Source organism: Aedes albopictus, chromosome 2 (genome assembly GCF_035046485.1).
Source record: "Aedes albopictus strain Foshan chromosome 2, AalbF5, whole genome shotgun sequence".
Lineage (NCBI taxonomy): Eukaryota > Metazoa > Arthropoda > Insecta > Diptera > Culicidae > Aedes > Aedes albopictus.
The window spans coordinates 491,254,568-491,279,071 of record NC_085137.1 but is presented as its reverse complement, the minus strand read 5'-3'; the positions used below and the strand labels follow the sequence as shown (position 1 = coordinate 491,279,071).

At 38.0% G+C, this 24,504-nt stretch overlaps 1 protein-coding gene across 1 annotated transcript in view; it reads right to left on the bottom strand.

Moving 5' to 3' along the window:
- Window positions 1–24,504, bottom strand: part of LOC109423316 (protein eiger) — a 57,864-nt gene that overhangs the window by 15,348 nt on the left and 18,012 nt on the right. Inside the window, exon 2 of the mRNA XM_019698248.3 lies at window positions 19,967–20,092. Within this exon, the coding sequence (XP_019553793.3) occupies window positions 19,967–20,092 (126 nt within the window). The remainder of the gene's footprint in view (window positions 1–19,966; window positions 20,093–24,504) is intronic.

The window sequence follows — 24,504 nt, the reverse complement described above, 5'->3', positions numbered from 1 at the left end:
TGGAGGCATCTTTGAATACTCCTGGAAAAACATCGGAAAATTTTCAGGAGTGAGCCCTGGAAGAGTTCCTGAAGAAATCCCCGAGGGAACTCCTGGAGGAATCTTAGAAGGAACATCTATTCTAATATTTGTATGAACTTCTGTAGGAATCCCTGATGAAGTTTCTGGGGAATCACTAAATTTTCTAAGAGGTATCCTTGGATTTTCTTATAAAAATCTCTAACCGAAATCCTGGCGAGATCTCTGAAGGAACTGAAGGAATTCCAGGATGAATCTTTGAAGAAACGTCTGCACGAATCCCTGACACTCCTGGGCTAATCTTTGTAGGAACTCCTGTCAGAATTTCTGAATGAACTCTAGAAGGAGTCCCTGGATAAGCTCTTAGACTAGTATCTAAAAAAAGCCACTGTAGGAATTCCTGAAGGAACTTCTGGGGGAATTCCTGATGGATCTCCTGGAGGCATTCCTGAATCCTCCTGAAAGAATCTTTGAACTACTGGTGGAATACCTGAGAGATCTCCTGTGGGAGATAGCTGTGGAAACTTCTGAATGCATCCCTGAATCCTCTTGGAACTACTGGGGACATCCCTGAAGGAACTCCTGGAGAGATTTTTAAATAAACTTCTGGAGCACTACTATTCTGCATGAATCGAATCCTCAAAGGCACTCCTGGATTAATCCATAAAATACCTGAAGGATCTCCTTGTGAAATCCCTAAAAGAGCTCCTGAAAGAATCTCTAAAAATCCGCATTAGGCAGCCCGCAAGAATTCCAAAATTATCCCCCAAAATAACTTTAGGAGGGATCCTAGCCCAAACAACAATTTCATGCCTTGTTTTCTTTCAAGAGGTTTTAGGAACCACTGTACAATCATGATTAAATTTTGGCTTTATGATGGTGTTTAAATATAACTTCTTAGAATTTACTGTTGAAGTTGAAAATACTTGACTATTAAAATGTTCCTTGAGTGAAAAAAATCCAGGAGGAACCCGAAAACAAACTCCAGGGGAGAAATTTCTGGAAAAATCCCTGAAGGAACTCCCTGGGAATCAGTGTAAGATCGTTTAGATGAATCACCTCTGGATCTTCTGGAGATCGTCTCCAAATCCCCCTGAAAGAATATCTGGATATCTGGACTAATCCCTGAAGGAACTCCTGTTGGAATATCCTAGAAAGCTTCTAAAAAAACACGATGAAACTTCAGGAGGTCCTTCTGAATCCTCTTGGATGTATCTCTTTTTTTTGTCTGTATTAACGAGATTTTTAACCCTAGGCTAGTTCATCTCGGGACCCACGCTTTACTTCCCTTCCGAAGAAAGAACCCACATTTTGTGAGTATGTCGGGAGTGGGATTCGATCCCAGATCCTTGGCGTGATAGTCTTGTGTTCTAACCACCACACCAGGTCCGCTCCACTGGATGTATCTCTGAAGGAGCTAATGGAGACAACTCTGAATGAGCTTCTGAAAAGATCTCTAAAAGAACTTCTGCAAAAATCCCTGATTGAAATTTTGGGGGAATCTTTGAAGGAATTTTAGGAGGAATCTTCGAACGAATCCTGTTAGAAATTCCCTATCGAAACTCCTGCCCAAGTAACATTTTTATAGCCAATTAATTAGTCTTAAAGCCTGTATCCGCAATAATCGGGACACAGAAATACAGCTGTAACTCTGCAATATATACATTAAAATTACTCAAATTTGGCTTAAGATGTGTTCATTTCACCTATAAAATTTCATGTGAATCGGTGCAGTACTTTTTGTTGTAGCAATGAAAGAGTAGAATGTGCGCCATTGAATTTTGTACATCTCCTAATGTTGCTTGTCAGCGCTGTAACTTTTGAATTTGGCAAAGGGAATGGCTGAAATTTTGAACACAAACCTCTCAATCTACATTTATTGCGTAGGTAAAATTCTAAAAGAATCGATGAACTATCAACAATTTTATAGTCGAAACATGTATTGGGACTGAAAAGCAATTAATCAGCATTATTTACTCTTTCGATTGTATTGTACCAATTGTACCAATAATTAACGATTGTATTGTACCGATTGTACCAATAATTATCAAATTTTACAGGCATAATATACACATAATCAACTACCTCCTGTGAAAATTTCATGAAAACTGGTAGAGAAATTCAAAAATTATGAATGAGCAAACATCGCACATGAAAACCACGAAAAAATTTCACTGACACTCACCCCGCTATCAACACCAGTAGCTTTCAAACCATTAAACAAAGTTGATAAAATTTTGCAATAAAGTGTCTCTGTAAGTATCATAGCTGCTTACAATATTTTATTATTAGCTTATTAGCATCACAGAACTTTGAACTGTAGCGTAAAAGAACCATCTATTATGCGAATGAAAATTGGTCATGATTGTACAAAATGCTTAAAACCACGTCTGTTTCTTTTTCATCCATAGTTAAAAGTAATGCATCGATTTTTATAAAATTTAGCACAAATAATAAAAATTCATCAAAGAGTTCTTAATCAACTATTTGGCCAATTTGACCGATTCATTACAGAGCTACAACCGTACTTATTTTATTATTGACTTTTTATTATGGGGAAATTCAGCCCGAGGCTGGTTCATCCCCGTACAACCGTACTTCTGTGTCCCAATTATTGCGGATACAGGCTTTATAGAGATTGTTACGTAAAACCGTCATAAAATAAGAAACTAAGCAAACAGCGTTTCAATCGTTTGTTTAAGATATGAGGAAAATGAAAGCCTTGATCGAATTATTACGCGAAATTTCCCGTTCCAATTTCACTCCACTTACGAGTTGAAATGTTTTCTGGTTTAGCGTACGACGAAGGCAACCGCTGCCAAGCAGCAGCTAGCCGAATTGTTCATCATCACCGTTCAATTTTCACTTCACCAGATTTACTTGGGGATTCAACTCTCAACTCGTACCCCACAAAAGCTCTATAGCACTTCAAAGTTGGATTCCACATCTGTAGAGTGGAGCAAAAGCTGTTTAATTAATTAAATAAATCACCGACGAGAAAAAATGTAAACCTCCAGTTGTCTTCGTCTAGGGAGGATGCAAGCAAATGTGTGCATGGATACGATGCCGACGAAACATCGTATTCCACAATCACAGAGATAGATTTCTTTGTTGGACTGGGAAGTCCTATTATAATCTGGTGGTATGAGTTGAAATAATTTGATCGTTATTCCAAAGCCACATCCATCTCATTTTAAAAGCTTTCTGTGCAAAAGTACTTCGGACACATGATATGATTTGGATTGCGAAGAATTGGACCGACTTTTTGAATAGAATCATATTTTTTTTCCATTGTACCATAGTGTCACGTAGAAGGTTTGCCGAGAATTGAATCAGATTGTGCCCGAAAAAGATGTGGGCTTGGTGGAAACGGAATTTGGGGAACAATTGTTCAATCTTATTATTTTAAGTAAATTGTACACTGAACGACGGCTTGCGGTAATGACCAGCATGAAAATGTTTTCAAATTTACCATGGCAAAACATGATGATCGACCAACAAACGCTTCTTGTGTGCGTTTTGTTTCCTCCTATATAAACTGGTTCGATAGCCGAGTGGTAGCTTGCGAGCCTGGTGATCTCAAGGTTCTTGGTTCGAATCCGGTTGTCAACAGAAACTTTTTTTAATTGTAAATAAGGTCCATGGTAAAATTGAAAACATTATTCTATTGAATTGACAAGAAACACAGTCTGCACAAATTTAGTGGTGTTGTGTATTGAAATTGACCCTCAGAATAGTAATTTCAACCGCAAGCCGTCTTTCAGTGGGTGTCAGGCCATTCGGCCGAAGGTCATTAGCATTAGCGGAGCCAGCATTTTCTTTTTTCTTACTCACTCTCTTAAACATACACGAGAGAGAGAAAGATAGAAGAGGAGGCAGCTTGCCCCCTCTTTCATCCCGCTCTTTCTCAGGTATGTTTTGGAGAGTGAGTAGGAAAAGAGAAAAAGCTGGCTCCGCTAATGGTCATTAGGCCGAAGGCCATTCGGCCGATGGTCATCAGGCCGAATGGTCATTGGGTCTTCTTCTTGCCGTTACGTCCCCACTGAGACAAAGCCTGCTTCTCAGCTTAGTGTTCTAAGGACTGTTCAATTTATAAAACGGACAACTTATTTGAGCGATTTTTTTTTTATTTTTCAATAAAATAATTATCGGTTTTTTGCATAACTTTCTATAGCTATTCTCAAATGTAGGAAAAATATAACATTAAGCAAAATGTTCTTTATTGTGTAACTGAAGCGGTTTTCGTAAAACATCAATAAAAACCCATTTCTCAAAATTCGACATAACTTTCCATATACTTTACATGCCCAATTCATTAAGGAATCTCATACTATTCTACTAAAGGTAAAGCTCAATAGTTGGTCAGTAATAATGCACCAAGCATTCTCCAGCTTGATATAGTGAAATGTCTTGTTTTCATAGAAATTATTAAAAAATGTTCATTTAAGACCTGTGTTGCAATACCATCACGGATTCGGCTAAAAATTTGTCCAGAGTAGTAGAATATTGCTCTCTGAATGATACAGAAGAAAAATTTACTTTTAATTGCATTTTTCATCAAAAATTTAATCCATAAAGATGGTCATATTAAAAAACATCATTCTTTTTGCTCCATTGATGCAGATTTTCGACTCTAGCGAATCTTGTTATTATTTATTTTCAACAAAGTTGGTCCTATGTTTTTTGTATACCTTATTTATTAATAATCGGATGTAAAGTTTTTATTTCCAACATCATTGTTATGCAGAATTTGCATTAGGTGGCATTGTTATTTTGAAGAACCTTCAGAGAACGAAACTGTTTTGGTTACTGTGTCTGTAATGGCGCACAGTAACCAAACCAGCAATGCCATTAAGAAGCAGTTTTCTGAATTTTAAACCACATTATTCCCACTTTCGACTGGATGCATAAAAAAATTGATTATTTAATATGTTCAAGCCCCTTTTGCTTTACAATTGAATTTTATTCAAAAAATCGAATCCGACTTGAGACTTTAATATCTCAACACTCAATTTTCCAATTGAGTTTAAATTTTGCCAGAATGTTTATTACGCATGCTGCTGCAGCATGGCACATACTTTTCTGGTATTAAAAACGATATACTATATGTCAACAGTAATTTTATATATATATTTTCAATTTTCAGCAATCGAAAAATTCAACTCATTTAACATCTGGCCGATTTTCTATAAAATAAAACTATTTTTATTCGATTCAAAAATTATTACTATAATGAATGATGATGTACTAAACAACGAAGCAAGGGTGGTTAAATTTGAACTACGCGTTTTGTTTTTATAGCCTTACAAAGTTGTCCGTTTTATAAATTGAACAGTCCTTATGAACACTTCCACAGTTATTAACTGAGAGCTTCCTCTGCAAATGACCATTTTGCATGTGTGTATCGTGTGACAGGCACGAAGATACTTTATTGATGCTGAATCTACTGATATTCTACCCATGATTATTTCGTTCTTTTAAATATAGGCTGTTCTTTCTAGTATCATTGCTTAAATAGTTTTTGGCGCTGAAACTACTGATATTCAATTCATAAATTTTTCCTTCTTTAAAACAGGTGTGGTTGAAAAAGGTCGATTTTTGCGTGACATAATATGTGTATCACTCCCATGAGGCGAGCTGCAAAAATAAACACGATTATTATCGGTCGGTGCTTACACAGACGGGAATTAGATGAAAATCTTACGCCGAAAACCAAAAAAAATATATGGTATTTTTTGTGCTTTTCGTAAAGTGAAAAATGTATGTTAGTTGGATGAAGGTCAACCTACATGTTGGCGCGGCAATGACTGCTGGTAACCCTAGACACAGATAAAGGAGAGTGAAAGATCAGTTGAAAGAGAAAGACCATCGATAGTGGTTGAAGTAGTAAAAAAGCATACAGATTAGAATAATAAATTGAAATAGTAGTTGGAGAAAAGGTTTGAAACCCGACGGAAGGAAGCACTAAGAATTGTGAGTAAAATTGTATTATCTATAAGTTAATTGAAATTCAATAAATCTATTTAGTTTAAGCTGATCAACGAAACAACGACTTTCGATCTGCTGTAAAAACAGTGCGTGATTGAATCCCTCCCCGCTCCAACAAACTTAAAAATTCTTAGTTTCAACCGCATACACCGAAATGAGCAGAAAGCATTCAAAGCGATCTGCGGATCAACAACGCATCGAAGTTGATGCAAACAAGAAGACCAAGCGAACAATGGCTCCACAGAGGATCCCTCGGCTGCGCTCACTGTTGGGATGATTGAGCTTGAGTTGGATTACCTACAGAGGGAACGTTCGATAAAACTTAAAGCCATAGCGGACAGAGAGGCAGTAGAGCTATCGGTTGCTAGGAAAAGCTATTGCCTAATGAAGTCCCGGTTGCAACTGCAGAATGGTAGCGACGAAAATAGTTTCGATAGTGTCACCCCAGGCAGGATGAATGCTACCGACAGTGCAGGTGAAACTTCTACACCTGATGCGTTTGAATATGTTCCATCGACTAGCAGTTCTCAAACGATGAATCTACCGATGCCATCAAAGTGTTTGCCTACTCCCCAGCAAGTTAGTGCTCGTCAGGTAATGCCAATGGATTTACCAATATTTGCAGGAGACCCTGAAGAGTGGCCCGTGTTTTATAGTCAGTTTAAAAACACCACTGCGGCGTGTGGTTATAGTAATTCAGAAAATTTGGTACGGTTACAACGGTGTTTGAGAGGACGTGCTTTAGAATATGTTCGCAGTCGTTTGCTATTACCTGAATTAGTTCCCAAAGTTATTAGTACGTTAGAAATGTTGTACGGGAAACCAACAGTGATAATCAATTCATTGATAAATAAGGTACAATCCATGCCACCACCTGAGATGGAGCATTTAGAGACCATCATCGATTATGGGATGGCGATTCAGAACCTTTTTGATCATATGAAAGCGATGAATCAGTTGGAACATTTGCGAAACCCAACTCTTCTGCAGGAGTTAGAGATGAAGCTTCCTAGCGAATTGAAATTGCAATGGGCGAAACACAAACGACAAAATTCTCCGTCTTCTCTCAAGACGTTGAACGATTTTATGATTGAAATAGTAGAGGTGGCTTGCGAGGTTTCTTCTACGGGTTCGGATGTTCGAACCGATCGCGATCGAGAGCGGAATGATGATGTGCACGAAACAGATCGGATAGAAGGAAATCAGAATAGCTATTGTTTTATTTGTAGGGAAAGAAGTCATCGCGTGCAGGATTGTAATCAATTTCAATCGTACGATGTTTCTCATCGTTGGCGTTTGATAGGAGAATTGAAATTATGCCGGTGTTGTCTAGGTCGTCATGCTACTAGGGTTTGCCCAAATGCGTATGAGTGCGGGACAGATCGATGTCAGTTGTTGCACCACCCATTGCTACATCAAGATCGTAATTGATAGGGTAACCAGTGAAATGCGCGCATGAAGGATTCTAGTAAAACTTCATCGAATATGTAGTGTTACGGGGGTGGGAATGTTGGCGCGGCAATGACTGCTGGTAACCCTAGACACAGATAAAGGAGAGTGAAAGATCAGTTGAAAGAGAAAGACCATCGATAGTGGTTGAAATAGTAAAAAAGCATACAGATTAGAATAATAAATTGAAATAGTAGTTGGAGAAAAGGTTTGAAACCCGACGGAAGGAAGCACTAAGAATTGTGAGTAAAATTGTATTATCTATAAGTTAATTGAAATTCAATAAATCTATTTAGTTTAAGCTGATCAACGAAACAACGACTTTCGATCTGCTGTAAAAACAGTGCGTGATTGAATCCCTCCCCGCTCCAACACTACATAAAAGTTGATTTAAAAACGTATCAAAATATATCTAGACAGTCTTTTGCATTGTGAGTTAAATTTACAATTGTGATATTCAACATGGTTGATTAGGGGCTGTCCATCTATTACGTAAGGGATTTTTTTTTATAAATTTTTGACACCCTCTCCCCCCTCCTTGTAAGATTCTTTGTATGGGATATTTTTGCATGACGCATACGATTTTTCTTATGCGTCATGCAACCCTTACGTAATAAATGGACAGGTTCGATGTGAATAATCGATAGTTTTCTATAGAAACTGGGATGGGCAATTATTTTACTCCATCGTTTCTTATCGAATAAGGTTCTTCCTTGGGGGGCTGTCCATTAATTACGTAAGGGAATTTTAGAGATTTTTCGATACCCCCTCCCCCCCTTGTAAGATTTTTTGTATGAGAACCCAAATTTTTTTTGTATGGCGCATAAGATTTTTCAAACCCTCCCTCCTACCATAAACCCTTACGTAATTAATGGACATCCCCTTAATTCAGACATATTAAACCCGTTCACATTTCGCCCCGGAACAGGCAGCCGTCTTGCTTGATCAAATTAAAAGATTTTCGAATCCCCGCAATAGATAGCTTGCTCGTTTGCTTTCATCATCAGTGTGACAAATTCGCATCATGTCGTGACCGACCATATTGTGCTGGTAGAGCTGTGTGATCCAGGGTCTGCGACCGCATAGTTTCGATAACGCGCGCGCCGGACGTCGGACCGCCTCTTCAGAGTGACGATGATGTCTGACCCGGACAGTTGACCGAAACTCGAAACATCCTATCACGATTGACAATGGTTGGGCTGCAAAAGCAGACAAGGGAAAAGATGTGAGTCATCGTGGCACTGTTGTAGGTTTAGGTGTGTAGAACCCCGTCGAGAACCGCCGGTGCGGGTCGCTTTTGTGGTTATCGAGCAAGAAAGATATGATGAGGCCCATTTAACTTCTATTTTGGAGGCTTTTCGTCCCATATTATGAATGAACTTGGTATCCTGTTGTGAGGAGATTGATCAAAACTGTTTCTTTGGACTCAATATTCAAATAGTAAGAAGATATAACTAAAAAAAATCTGGGTTCATTCAAGCTCTCTAATGATTTTAAAAGTTTATCATCTATCAGTAAATTTTAAGATTTTTGATGATGATTAGGGGAATATCTGTAAGTAAAAAGAAAATCGTGTTAAGTACTGTTCCTTTGAATTCCACTAAGAATTTGCATCCTTTGACAGATACGTATTTCGACCTCAACTGTGAGGTCGTCTTCAGTGCCTTGTACTTGGCTCGACAGTCGAGTCAAGTACAAGACACTGAAGACGACTTTACAGTTGAGGTCGAAATACGTATCTGTCAAAGGATGTAAATTCTTAGTAGAATTCAAAGGAACAGTACTTAACACGATTTTCTTTTTATTTAAGATTTTTGTTAACATAAGATCATGCGGTAAGCAAGATGCTAGTTATTTTATTGAGAGAATGTGTGACAAACTATGAGTAAAAATATAAATAGTTTCATTTCAGCATTGATAGTTTTGACCAAAAGTTGAAATGGTTATCGTACATATTACACATGCATATTAATTTCAAATAAAGGGAAGAGGAGTTTCTCAAATAAATACCATGTTTTTGAGTGCACTGAATGTTTACTCTAGCGCACATGTATCATGCATGATACTACAATTTATAGATGTAACATGCTCAATCACGTGCATATCGCTCTTGATTAGAAGACAAAGAGCTTGTGATTCAAATCAGTATTAGCAGGAACATGAACAAAATAACCATTCGAGTTGAATATACCAATCGCTTCCTGGTATCGTGAAAGTACGATTTACACCTCTTTAGTGGAAAACGGCACGTTCCTCACGGACGCCCCAAACTAGAACGGTATAAATAATCTCACTTCGAATCAACACCGCAGCAAGTGGAGTGCACTGCAAGATGACTCTCGACCGATGAAAATTTATTTATTCTAAACATGGAACACTTCAGTTGGAAGCAATTAAGCGAAGTGCAGCTCAATCAGAAGGTCCAATTGCGGTGCAGCGCAATGTACACGATGAAAGCCTAAATTTGAGCTATCACGTAAACAAGGCAATTCCAAAAAATGGAAGGGATTAGGTCAGTAGTTCTCTACCTTTTTTTACTGGTCATTAAAAAGTTTTGATTTGGGCAGGACATATCTTCGGTATGTTAGCCAACACAAATTTCCCAAAAATAGAAGAGAAGGTTCCTCTGGGGCCGAAAAAATGATATCTGATAAGCAGACGTGTTCCAATAGCCGCCTTATTAATCAATATTGATAATAGCTCAAAATTGTTTTTACCAAATTTTGATAACAGTGTGTACAGTCGAGGGGTCTCCAGATAGCCTAGCGGTTATGGCGAAACTGGAAGCATTTCCTCACTTTCAGGTTGGATTTTTTTTTTAATAAATAACGAAGCAATATTTTTAAAATCGGATTTCGTACACAGTTTGAGGAAGGATCAAGGTAGGTATCTCCTGATTTTTTTTCTTGAGGAAAATGTTTTCCAGTTTTAAGGTAACCATTTTTGAATGAAATGTCAAAAAAAAAATGGTTTTTGAAAAATTAGTAAAAGTTTTACACATGAAAAAAATCCAGGAGATAGCTCGATCCTTCCTTCTAACTGTATATGAAAACCGATTTTGAAAATATTGCTTCATTATTTAACCCTCGAACGATCGCGCTGTTGTATTTTGTACAACATGTTGAAAAAATCCCGCCTTTTGTACTCAGCATTGGCGTGGTGCTGACGCAGGTAGTCAATCGCGCGAGTTACGGAAGGTTAATAAAAAATCAAAAACCAAAAAAATGAGAAAATGCGTCTAGTTTTGCCTTAAGGCTATGGATCGCCAATCCTAAAACGGCGGGTTCGATCCCCGTTCCAGTCGGGAAGTTTTTCTCGACTCTCTGGGTATAGTGTATCATTGTCCTTGCCTCACAAAATACAAATTCATGCAATAATGTCAGACAAAGAAAGCTCTTCAATTAATAACTGTGGAAGTGCAAGTGGTAGTGCACAAGGAACACTAAGTATAAGTGAGGCAGTCCAAGTCCCAGTTGGGACGTAGAGCCATAAAGAAGAAGAAGAAGAAATCGGGGGGAAAGACTATTCGTTTGAGTGGTGACTAACCAAGTTGAATTACATGGCGACCGTGACAGGAGTTAAATTACTGGCCCATTTTTTTAGTTATTACATTATGAAAACGTCCACTTTTTTCAGTTAAACAATAGTGTCAAAAAGTACTACATTTCGACGCTTGTGTTGAAAAATACCACTTTTCTGCACTTTTGCCAACAGAAATGTTTCGTTCATTTTCGTTTGTCTGGACACTAGCAGGATGAACTGCATGTTAAGTAAAGTTTATTAGTCGTTAATTAAATCAATTCTTCTTTTTTTAAATTCCTCATCAAAGTTGTCTCAGAACACCTTTTAAAGCTTTCAAAAAAGTACATTTTTGTGCGCGGGAATGTTGATACCTCATTTCGTTCAAAAGATATTCATGATTTTCTACGAAAAATGGGTACTTTTCAATTATTTTCTTTCAAGGACATTGTTCACCTGCTTCCAATCGATAAACCATGCATTTCTCTATTGGATTATATAGTTGAGACATTAATTCAATGACATAGAAACATTTAGTGATTTTAATCATAACCCTTGGAAAAAAATTTGATAATAAGGATCTCAAAAAGGCCCACGCGTCAGAGGCCGTTTTTAAAGGCTGTAATTTTCGTAAAATTTCTCTCGGTCACATTCAATTAAATTTTATTTCAAGAACAGCACTTTCATAGCTAGACAAGGTATTTAGGCGTCAGTTGGTGATTTGGACAACTAAGAAAATTTACTGTCTTTTAAGTTATGGGACATTTACTGAAAGTAGTAGTGTACGACAAAACAAATTTTTCAGAAAATAATAAGTATGATGCATCAAATTGTTTTTAAGTACTACGTATTTGTGTCCATTATAAACGTAGGTTTATGAGCCTTCACTAGCATGTTTTTCTAACAGTGTGAAGTTTTTAGCTGATCCATCTTATACATAGCTTTTGAAATATGCCGGTTTTTTTCATTTTGGTTCCTAAGCATCTAATATTGTTTTCAAACAGTTTTCTAAACATAAGCGTTTTTAAGAGTACATATTTCTGCGTGATTTTCATGTGTTTAAAGTTTCCATCCAAATTCATTAAGCCTAAAAAATTTGGGTTACGTACAAAAGGCTGAATTACAAAAGGCTGAAATAACAAAAGGCTGAAACACGAAAGGCTGAAATTACAAAAGGCTGAATGCATCAAAAGGCTGAAGTAACATAAGGCTGAAATAGTGATTCGCCTTGTTTTCAAATGCACCAGCCCAAAGGCTAACCTCAACACAAACAGATGTATCACTTTAATTGGAAATAATTACATACATATACTAATTTTACGGTCTTCTTGAACATTTGCATGCTGGTCGATTACCCAGCCGTGGCACTCGCATTGGTTTTGCTTGAGCTTGACGTTTGAACGTCCTACCGTCCCGTAGTTCATGGTTGGCCAAATTATTTCTTTTTGGGGAAGCATGCTTCAGTTAATTTGTTCTGTATCGGAAAGTTTTACGACTGGTTGTAATCCTATGCATTATTGAACGCCTACATTTCTAAGACAGAATTTCTCAAAAGAATAGCATATATTTTAAAGAAGGAAAATTCTCTGATCATATTGTTAGTAGCCGTAATAACAACAATCTTCAAAACAACATGACTCGAAAGAATAGCTCATGTTTAAAGAAGGAAAAAATAACTATATAAATTTTATCAGTACCATTTTGTATTCGTTGGTATGCATCATCGTGAAGAGGCTCACTAAGCTCAGTTTCAAAACTAACTGTAACTAAGGGCTACGCGTTCGATTCGCGTTCGGGCCAAGAACTTTTTATTGTTTAGGGCCAACATTTTCTTGACTCCCTTTGGCATTGAGTATCTTCGTGCCTGTTACACGATAGGCCAAGCTCAGAAGCAGGCTTTATCTCAGTTGGGGCGTAAATCAAAAAAAGAGAAATGCTGTAACTTTTGTATGAACTTTCGTATTTTCAGCTTTTTCAATTCTCAGCCTTTTGTAATTTCAGCCTTATGTTACAGTTTCTTAATTTCAGCCTTTCGTATTCAGCCTTTTGTGCATTCAGCTTTTTGAAATTCCCTTATGTTACCATCCCAAAAATTTGAGGAAAAATTGATTTATTTTAGAAATTGGCAATTATGAGGCATCGGATATACGTAACCAATCAATATTTTGAAACAAATATGAGATATCCTGTATGATAACCACCTCGTTATTGCAGCCTGATCTTAAAAGGATGGATTCATTATCAATATTGCATCAAAAGTTTTTAGAAAAGGAAAAAAAAAACAAATTTCCGCATTTTTTTAATGGGACGTACTGTACAAATGTTTCCTGAATCTTGAGCGACTTTGATGAGAAAAAGAAAAGGCAGTTTTAGCCTGTTGAGTGCTGCAGTTAGGAGCTAATGCAGAAGACTTGCAGAATATGATAATCCGATGAGTTCGTTTCTTGTTGTTCCCTTTTCTGTGGATTCTATTTCCACTATTTCAATACAGTCGGAACCCGCTCGTTGAGCCACAACCTCCACCAACGAATTCAATTCGCTAGTTGGGTGAAGTGACAGCAACACAAGGGGCGTGCGCATTGTTTTTTTTTTGAATCATGTTTAGGTTGGAAGTAAAAAGCAATTTTTTTCAATTTGTTTTACTTTTAGAGCAAAATTGATACGTTTTGCAAGATACATACATATATGGCCAATGCGAGAAACAATTACTTTCACCCATTTTTAGACGGTGATGTAAAAATATAGACGTTTATGAAATCACCCGGACCACAAAACGCAAGCACAGAACGCTTTCAATGATCGACAAAATAAAGATTGCCGACGTTTTGCATTTGTTTCGAAGTAATTGTACATATTGTTTTTTTTTTCTAAGAAATATGAAATAGAAATTCATCTCGATTATCAGTAAAGTTTAAGAAACCAAAAACTCATTAGCTCGCCCCTCGGAATTACAGATTGGTTATCAGTTTTACATTGAATTATGACATCCAGGTGCTTTTAAGTTGGCTGACAGCTCAACTAACGGAGGCCCGACTAAAAAGTCACCCAACTATTAAGCCCCCAACCAGCGGGTCATGACTGTACTTCATTCATGACTTCATCCGATTTCGATGTTTATTTCTGTTAGTAAATATGGTTCGGGATTATATTTAGCAAAAAAAAATTTCTTGAATTTCACTTTCGCTTTTGTACAGTCCATTAAGTGATATCTAACATATGTTTCTATGTATCTGTTAGTGCATATTTGTGTAGTTTATAGTTAAATATTGATCGAGAGTTATTTGTACACTGGAACCGCTTTTTATGCACATGGCTGAGACTGCATAAATTAAAAATGTACATAAATTAGAAAAGGCATAAAAAGAAGGAAATTTGTGCATAAATTAAGTTTGGGCTGTAATGCTGGAATCTTGTTCGCGAGAACAGGTCTTGCTACTGGACATTTGAGGTAGGACTAAAGGGTTTTCCAGAAATTTCCCAGAGAGCCCAAGAAAGGGGGTTGCAAGGGCTTTCAGGGGCGGTTTAAGGGGTTGTTTAAGGGGATTTGAGGAGCCTTTTAAGAGCGTTCTGTCAATATTTGCTGGCGTTTTAACGGGATTGCGGGGAATTCAGATACTTTTCAATAGCATTAAGGGGGTTTCAAGGATGTTTCAAGTGGCCTTAAGGGCAATTCAAGGGAGCTGTTACAGGACGATGCAAGCGGTTTGAGGGGCGTATCAAGGTATGTCAGAGTCATTTAAGAGAGTTGCAGGGTATTTTAGGAACATTTTAAGGGCGTTCCTAGAAGATTTAAGGGTGTTTGACAGTATTTCAGCGACGTTTCAAAGGGTTTCCAGGAGCGTTTCAGGGGGTCTATGGACCCTTTTAAAGGCGTCCAAATGGGTTTCAGTGGCATTTCAAATTGTTTATGATGATTTCAAGAGCGTTTCAAAGGGATTGCGACGGATTCAGGGACTTTTCGAGACATTTTAGACCAGGGTCGTATCAGGGGGTTTCAAAAACACCTTCAAATCAAAGAGTATTTCAGGGGCGTTTCAAAATGCTCTGAAACTACCTGAAATTCCTCTAAAATCCCCCTTTAAACAACCTCGCACTCCAAGTAACGCAACAAAGAGACTCCGAAAACCCAGAAAACTTCGTATTGCATCTGTAATGCTTCTGAATTTCGCCGAAAAACTTCCTAAAATGCCTCTTAAATCCCTCTTAAACCGCTTCGGACCCCATGTAACGCAATTGAGAGGCTCCGAAATTCTATAAAACTCCTCCGTAAGGCCTCTGAGCCCTCCCTAAAATGCTCTGAAACTTCCTTAAATGCCTCTAAAATCCCCTTGAATCCCCTCGGACCCCATGTAACGCATATAAGAGGCTCCGAAACCCTAGAAAATTCCTCCCCAACGCTTCCGTAACGCCTCTGAATCCCACCGAAAATTCTCTGAGACTTCCTGAAATGCCTCTAAAATCCCCCTTATACCCCGTCGGACCCCATGTAATGCACCTTAGACGGTCCGAAACCCCCCGAAAACTCCTCCGTAACGCTTCCGCAACGCCCCTGACTCCCGCCTAAAATTCTCTGAAACTTTCTGAAATGCCTCCGGAATCCCTCTAAAACCCCCTCGGACACTATGTAGCGCACCTGAGATTCCTCGAAACCCCCAAAGACGCTTCCGAAACGTTTCTGAAACCAGCCTTAATGCTCTGAGACTTCCTGAAATCCCCTTAAGACCCACTCGGACCCCATGTAACGCATGCGAGACCTTCGGAAACCCCCGGAACCGTACCTGTAACGTCTACAAAACCCGCCGAAATCCCTCTGAAATTCTCTGCAATGCTTTCGAAAACCTCCTCTGACCCCCGAAAACCCCTCTGAGATCTCCTGGTACCCCGCGGAAACCCATTGGGACCCCCTGAAACGCCCCTGTAACCTTCTTTTGCTCTCCCCTATAAACACCCCCTGGCCGTCGTTGAAATAGTTCCCGTCATGATTTAACATTCTGATGCACAATGTTGGGTCTGAGTAGCTTTCCCCCTTTTTGCGCAGGGCATAAAAAAGTGCATAAAATAGAATGCACAAAAAGGGATACACACTCCCGATCAAAAGTTTGGTGTCACTCTCTCAAAAACATGCCATTTTTATAGGTCCATATCTCCACCATTTTGCGTCCAATTTCAAAATTCTAGGTTTCATTCGAAAGATAATAAGTCAAAGTAACTTTGAACATGATTTAGGTGAAAGTTTTTAAAAATATTTGTATGTAAAGTTAACCCAAAGTTACCACATTTTCTAAAAAATGAATATAAACTTACGGCAGTGTCGCTGGAAATTGGGTCGACCAAATTTTAAGATGAGAGCGGCAATATAACCTATTTTCTATTATCTTTCAACTGCTTTTTACCGAACTTGGCTAAAAAATCTAGGAAAAAATTATTAAGTAATTTAACTCTTGATGTATCGGCCAAAAGTTTGAGGTCACTGTCGTAAAACATGTAAAACTGATTTGATGATATCTTCGTCATCTATAGTTCAATTTTAATTTGTTTTGGCTCAATTCAAAGGTAATTACGTTAGATGTCTTTAATTTAACGTATTCAACGATTTTAATGCATAAAAATGTAATGTAAAGTAAACACATTTCGACGCATTTCAAAAATTGAGGCAATTTTATGTTAAGCATGTAATTTTTAACAAATATGTGTGGTTCAATGGCTTTAGAGTAAGCTCGATTCATTACGTTTCAAATAAGCCAAGAAGAATTAAAATTGAATGAAAGATGACAAAGATATCAAAAAATCACTTTTACATGTTTTACGATAGTGACCCCAAACTTTTGGCCAATACATTATTTTGAGGGGTGACCCCAAACTTTTGTCGATGACATCAAGGGTTAAGTTACTTAATAACTTTTTTTCTAGATTTTTTAGCCAAGTTTGGTAAAAAGGAGTCGAAAGGTAATAGAAAATAGGTTATTTTGCTGCTCTCATCTTAAAATCTGGTCAACCCAATTTCCAGCGACACTGCCGTGAGTTTATATTCGTTTTTTAGAAAATGTGGCAACTTTGGATTAAGTTTACATGCAAATATTTCTGAAAAACTTTCACCAAATTGATGTTCAAAGTTACTTTGACTTATTATCTTTCGAATGAGACCTAGGATTTTGAAATCGGACGCAAATTGGCGGAGATATGGGCCTAAAAAAATGACATGTTTTTGAGGAGGTGACTCCAAACTTTTGATCGGGAGTTTAGATTTTTTTTTTTTGAGGAATAGATATTAAAAAAAGACAATTACACCGTCTTCGACCTTGCGGCCTCTACAGACTGAACGATACTAACATTTGACAACGGACAACCATATAACACCCAGTGGAGAATTTTTCGTTTGACGAAAAGTTTTCCCCGACTGGAGTGGGAATCGAACCCACACTCCGAGGCTTACGAGACACCTAACGACTGACGCCGCTAACCACTCGGTCACGAAGCCACGACATAGGTGGTTGATTGTTTGCTTCCAGCGTGAAGCTTACAATAGTGAATCAGTTTGTATGTTTTGTCGCATCGTTTGTAGCGTAACGCGAACAATTGCGCAGCACTCGGAATAGCATGCGTCAAATTAAAAAAAAGAATACTTTAAATATCAAAGCGAATCCATACCCAGCGATACCTGCCATACTAAAAAGCGGTAAACGGGGTCTATCCCAAAACACTGGTTTGTACAAATGTTCCTTCACTTTTTCGTTATTGTACTGTTTAAGAGAGTCTCTAAAGTGCGCATAGTGAGAATGGTATTGATCACTCCTAGCCTAACCAGCCATTCGCCCGTGGATGCTACTCCAGTATCGCCAGACCAGCTACACTTACACAAAGCACCAATGAGATATTTGCCGGGATCAAACAGGCATCTTCAGTGTGTGAGTGTTGGTGATTTTCTATTTTTAGGCGTCTGCCCCGTCAGGTTGCCGGTCAATGTGGGAAATGGGAAGAAAGTGATGATTGCAATCATTTGTATCCACATGAGACCAAATATACCACTGCGTCTGCACAAAGTCATACGGATGTCGGAGTGTTGGTGGGATATGGTTGACAAAAGGTTCACACATTGGTGCGTGGATGCCAGACGTAAGTTGAATGATTAGTGTAAGTAAAAAGAAAATCGTGTTAAGACTTCAACTGTAAGTCGTCTACAGTGTCTTGTACTTGACTCGACTACGTTGAGGTCTACGTATGTGTCAAATGATGCAAATTTTTAGTGGAATTAAAAGGAACAGTACTTAACACGATTTTCTTTTTACTTACAGGTATTCCACTAACAAGCCCAGATTCATCATCATGATTAGTGTGTTTATTACCTCTGAAGATAATGCGCGACACAGCTCGCTTGATTGCATAGCTCATAGGCGTTATCTTCCACACTGTGCTGTGAAAGTTGAAAGGAATTAAAACGGCTTTTTCAACCCGTTTCAGTCTTAGCGATGGCTATGAACGTGTTATAGAGAAGAGGGATAAAGTACATATATAGAAAGATACAAAATAGGAGAAAAGGGACGGGCCAGGGATTGAACCCACGAAAATCTGCATATGAATCAGAAGCAGTAGCCACTAAACCACCAAATCCGTCGCTATTCATTGATCCAATGATACTTTTGTCTTTAGAAACCAAAAATGTGTTCTCAAATATACACAATTTTATTATTGAACCGTTTAACACTTCCAGTTAAACACCACTGCATTGGGCATATGTATATCATAAATCATCACCTGCCTGTGCTGTCTACTTCACTTTTTCCGATTAATTTTGGGATAAGGTGATGATAGAGGTTGAAGTATTCACTACAGCTAGTGGAGTGTTTGCCAGTCTGAACCGATGAAGTGATCATGAATTACGATTTCTAATGTTTTTTTCAACGAAACATGCTTTGTGATCAATTTATTATCGCCGTTGACAAATTATTTTGAAAAAAAAAATAAATAGTTCATAAATGCACTATTCAAAAACTGAAAATTAGTAACTCATTCCCATACTAAATCTTAAACAACTCCAACATAATTAGGATTGAAACGTGAGAATAGCTGCCATTATGATGCTCCTAATCTGGAAATAACGCCAGTGGTGATGTGGAGACCTAATAAAGTTATTACCATATTTTGGCTCTAGTTTTACTGTCGCGCCGTTCTACGCATAAGTAAACCATGCCGTTCGCTGCCTGATGAGTGGGTCGTCTCAGAACGAAACTTATCCTAAGTTTTATGATTTACCAGATTTTCAGTTAGTTTATTGAAATCGAGCAACAGGTCAATGTGCTGTTGCTTTCTACCAGTAGCACAAAGGTCATCCAGATCGAATTCCACATCTTCTCTGGGTTGGTTGGATGGGTTATGAATTTCGCTTCGCTTCAAGCGGGGAAGAGTTTGCTTGCGTAGGAGTCATGATATGTGCGCGATAGCTCATCCAATGATGATGGACAGTTTCTTAGCGGGATACCTACTGTATACAGCTGATGACAAGGGGCAGATATATTGAGATTATAATTTTAATATAGCTGTGGTGATGAAGAACGAGTTAGACTGTCGACTGAAATGTTGGCTGACCATTCTTGTATTGTGTGATGCTTGGGGTATGTGTACGTTTCACGTTATAAAATAGTTATAAGATTTGAAACAAATCCTAATGTAAGAATCGACTGAAAACTGAGTGGACTTTTTTCGAGCATAAACTGCCCACTTGACAACATGTGTCGGCATCACGCTAGATGCAACACCTGACTACAATTGACCCTCGAAGTAAATCAACTGTCAGCTCCAATTGGAAACCCTCATAACACTATGTATTGTGTTCCTATTTTTACCTTCCCCATTCATGGTTATTGATTTTCTCCCATCCCATCCGAACGCATCCACTAGGTACTGCATGCACAGAACAACACTGATTGAGTAGGTAGGTAATCGAGGTAATCAGTTCAAATTGATTTACGATCCGGTTTCAATCGAACCAACTTACCGCTTCCGCGAAATCGTCAAAGTCTTCCAGATTCTCGATGGTTCGTAGCTGCCGCAGCTCCTGCAGTTGTTGTTTCATAACGTCGACTTCCCGTTGCAGGGCGGAGATCCTGTCGGTGTTCCATATCTGCAACATAGAATGAAGAAAACAACAAAACAAAATATGAAAGGGGAGGGAAAGAGCACATTTTAATGAGTCAGACTAAAAGAAACTATTTAATGTCTCTGGCGGGAGTTATTTTTAGTAATCGCAAGTACCCAATGCTGGAGGAAGCACGGCTTGAAACGCGTGCAGCATGCATAGCGGAAAATGCATGTTGGTAGGTTGGAGCTCACAGTTCCTTGACTTTGAAATTGAAACTCAACGCTCACTCAGACGTGGGATGCAACTGGGCTGGAGCATATTCCGCACACTTTCGTTCGACATGGGCGTAGGAAGAGGAATACAAATGCTTTGGAAAGCATCAACTTGAATTGGATTGAGATTGATATTAGATTGGATCTGGAATTGGATTTGGAATGGATTTGGATTGGATTTGGATTAGATTTGGATTGGATTTGGATTGGATTTGGATTGGATTTGGAATGGATTTGGAATGGATTTGGATTGGATTTGGATTGGATTTGGATTGGATTTGGATTGGATTTGGATTGGATTTGGATTGGATTTGGATTGGATTTGGATTGGATTTGGATTGGATTTGGATTGGATTTGGATTGGATTTGGATTGGATTTGGATTGGATTTGGATTGGATTTGGATTGGATTTGGATTGGATTTGGATTGGATTTGGATTGGATTTGGATTGGATTTGGATTGGATTTGGATTGGATTTGGATTGGATTTGGATTGGATTTGGATTGGATTTGGATTGGATTTGGATTGGATTTGGATTGGATTTGGATTGGATTGGGATTGGATTTGGATTGGATTTGGATTGGATTTGGATTGGATTTGGATTGGATTTGGATTGGATTTGGATTGAATTTGGATTGGTTTTGGTTTGGATTTGGATTGGATTTGGATTGGATTTGGATTGGATTTGGATTGGATTTGGATTGGATTTGGATTGGATTTGGATTGGATTTGGATTGGATTTGGATTGGATTTGGATTGGATTTGGATTGGATTTGGATTGGATTTGGATTGGATTTGGATTGGATTTGGATTGGATTTGGATTGGATTTGGATTGGATTTGGATTGGATTTGGATTGGATTTGGATTGGATTTGGATTGGATTTGGATTGGATTTGGATTGGATTTGGATTGGATTTGGATTGGATTTGGATTGGATTTGGATTGGATTTGGATTGGATTGGATTTGGATTGGATTTGGATTGGATTTGGATTGGATTTGGATTGGATTTGGATTGGATTTGGATTGGATTTGGATTGGATTTGGATTGGATTTGGATTGGATTTGGATTGGATTTGGATTGGATTTGGATTGGATTTGGATTGGATTTGGATTGGATTTGGATTGGATTTGGATTGGATTTGGATTGGATTTGGATTGGATTTGGATTGGATTTGGATTGGATTTGGATTGGATTTGGATTGGATTTGGATTGGATTTGGATTGGATTTGGATTGGATTTGGATTGGATTTGGATTGGATTTGGATTGGATTTGGATTGGATTTGGATTGGATTTGGATTGGATTTGGATTGGATTTGGATTGGATTTGGATTGGATTTGGATTGGATTTGGATTGGATTTGGATTGGATTTGGATTGGATTTGGATTGGATTTGGATTGGATTTGGATTGGATTTGGATTGGATTTGGATTGGATTTGGATTGGATTTGGATTGGATTTGGATTGGATTTGGATTGGATTTGGATTGGATTTGGATTGGATTTGGATTGGATTTGGATTGGATTTGGATTGGATTTGGATTGGATTTGGATTGGATTTGGATTGGATTTGGATTGGATTGGATTTGGATTGGATTTGGATTGGTTTGGATTGGGTTTGGATTGGATTTGGATTGGATTTGGATTGGATTTGGATTGGATTTGGATTGGATTTGGATTGGATTTGGATTGGATTTGGATTGGATTTGGATTGGATTTGGATTGGATTTGGATTGGATTTGGATTGGATTTGGATTGGATTTGGATTGGATTTGGATTGGATTTGGATTGGATTTGGATTGGATTTGGATTGGATTTGGATTGGATTTGGATTGGATTTGGATTGGATTGGATTGGATTTGGATTGGATTTGGATTGGATTTGGATTGGATTTGGATTGGATTTGGATTGGATTTGGATTGGATTTGGTTGGATTTGGATTTGGATTGGATTGGATTTGGATTGGATTTGGATTGGATTTGGATTGGATTTGGATTGGATTTGGATTGGATTTGGATTGGATTTGGATTGGATTTGGATTGGATTTGGATTGGATTTGGTTGGATTTGGTTGGATTTGGATTGGATTTGGATTGGATTTGGATTGGATTTGGATTGGATTTGGATTGGATTTGGATTGGATTTGGATTGGATTTGGATTGGATTTGGATTGGATTTGGATTGGATTTGGATTGGATTTGGATTGGATTTGGATGGATTTGGATTGGATTTGGATTGGATTTGGATTGGATTTGGATTGGATTTGGATTGGATTTGGATTGGATTTGGATTGGATTTGGATTGGTTGGTGGATTGGATTTGGATTGGATTTGATTTGGATTGGATTTGGATTGGATTTGGTTGGTTTGGATTGGATTTGGATTGGATTGGTTGGATTGGATTTGGATTGGATTGGATTGGATTGGTGGATTTGGATTGGATTTGGATTGGATTTGGATTGGATTTGGATTGGATTGGATTGGATTGGATTGGATTTGGATTGGATTGGATTGGATTTGGATTGGATTTGGATTGGATTTGGATTGGATTTGGATTGGATTTGGATTGGATTTGGATTGGATTTGGATTGGATTTGGATTTGGATTGGATTTGGATTGGATTTGGATTGGATTTGGATTGGATTTGGATTGGATTTGGATTGGATTTGTGGATTGGATTTGGATTGGATTTGGATTGGATTTGGATTGGATTGGATTTGGATTGGATTTGGATTGGATTGGATTGGATTTGGATTGGATTTGGATTGGATTTGGATTGGATTTGGATTGGATTTGGATTGGATTTGGATTGGATTTGGATTGGATTTGGATTGGATTTGGATTGGATTTGGATTGGATTTGGATTGGATTTGGATTGGATTTGGATTGGATTTGGATTGGATTTGGATTGGATTTGGATTGGATTTGGATTGGTTGATTTGGATTGGATTTGGATTGGATTTGGATTGGATTTGGATTGGATTTGGATTGGATTTGGATTGGATTTGGATTGGATTTGGATTGGATTTGGATTGGATTTGGATTGGATTTGGATTGGATTTGGTTGGATTGGATTGGATTTGGATTGGATTTGGATTGGATTTGGATTGGATTGGATTGGATTTGGATTGGATTTGGATTGGATTTGGATTGGATTGGATTTGGATTGGATTTGGATTGGATTTGGATTGGATTTGGATTGGATTTGGATTGGATTGGATTGGATTTGGATTGGATTTGGATTGGATTTGGATTGGATTTGGATTGGATTTGGATTGGATTTGGATTGGATTTGGATTGGATTTGGATTGGATTTGGATTGGATTTGGATTGGATTTGGATTGGATTTGGATTGGATTTGGATTGGATTTGGATTGGATTTGGATTGGATTTGGATTGGATTTGGATTGGATTTGGATTGGATTTGGATTGGATTTGGATTGGATTTGGATTGGATTTGGATTGGATTTGGATTGGATTGGATTTGGATTGGATTTGGATTGGATTTGGATTGGATTGGATTTGGATTGGATTGGATTGGATTTGGATTGGATTTGGATTGGATTTGGATTGGATTTGGATTGGATTTGGATTGGATTTGGATTGGATTGGATTGGATTGGATTTGGATTGGATTTGGATTGGATTTGGATTGGATTTGGATTGGATTTGGATTGGATTTGGATTGGATTTGGATTGGATTTGGATTGGATTGGATTTGGATTGGATTTGGATTGGATTTGGATTGGATTGGATTGGATTGGATTTGGATTGGATTTGGATTGGATTTGGATTGGATTTGGATTGGATTTGGATTGGATTTGGATTGGATTTGGATTGGATTTGGATTGGATTTGGATTGGATTTGGATTGGATTTGGATTGGATTTGGATTGGATTTGGATTGGATTTGGATTGGATTTGGATTGGATTTGGATTGGATTTGGATTGGATTTGGATTGGATTTGGATTTGGATTGGATTTGGATTGGATTTGGATTTGGATTGGATTGATTGGATTGGATTGGATTTGGATTGGATTTGGATTGGATTTGGATTGGATTTGGATTGGATTGGATTTGGATTGGATTTGGATTGGATTTGGATTGGATTTGGATTGGATTTGGATTGGATTTGGATTGGATTTGGATTGGATTTGGATTGGATTTGGATTGGATTTGGATTGG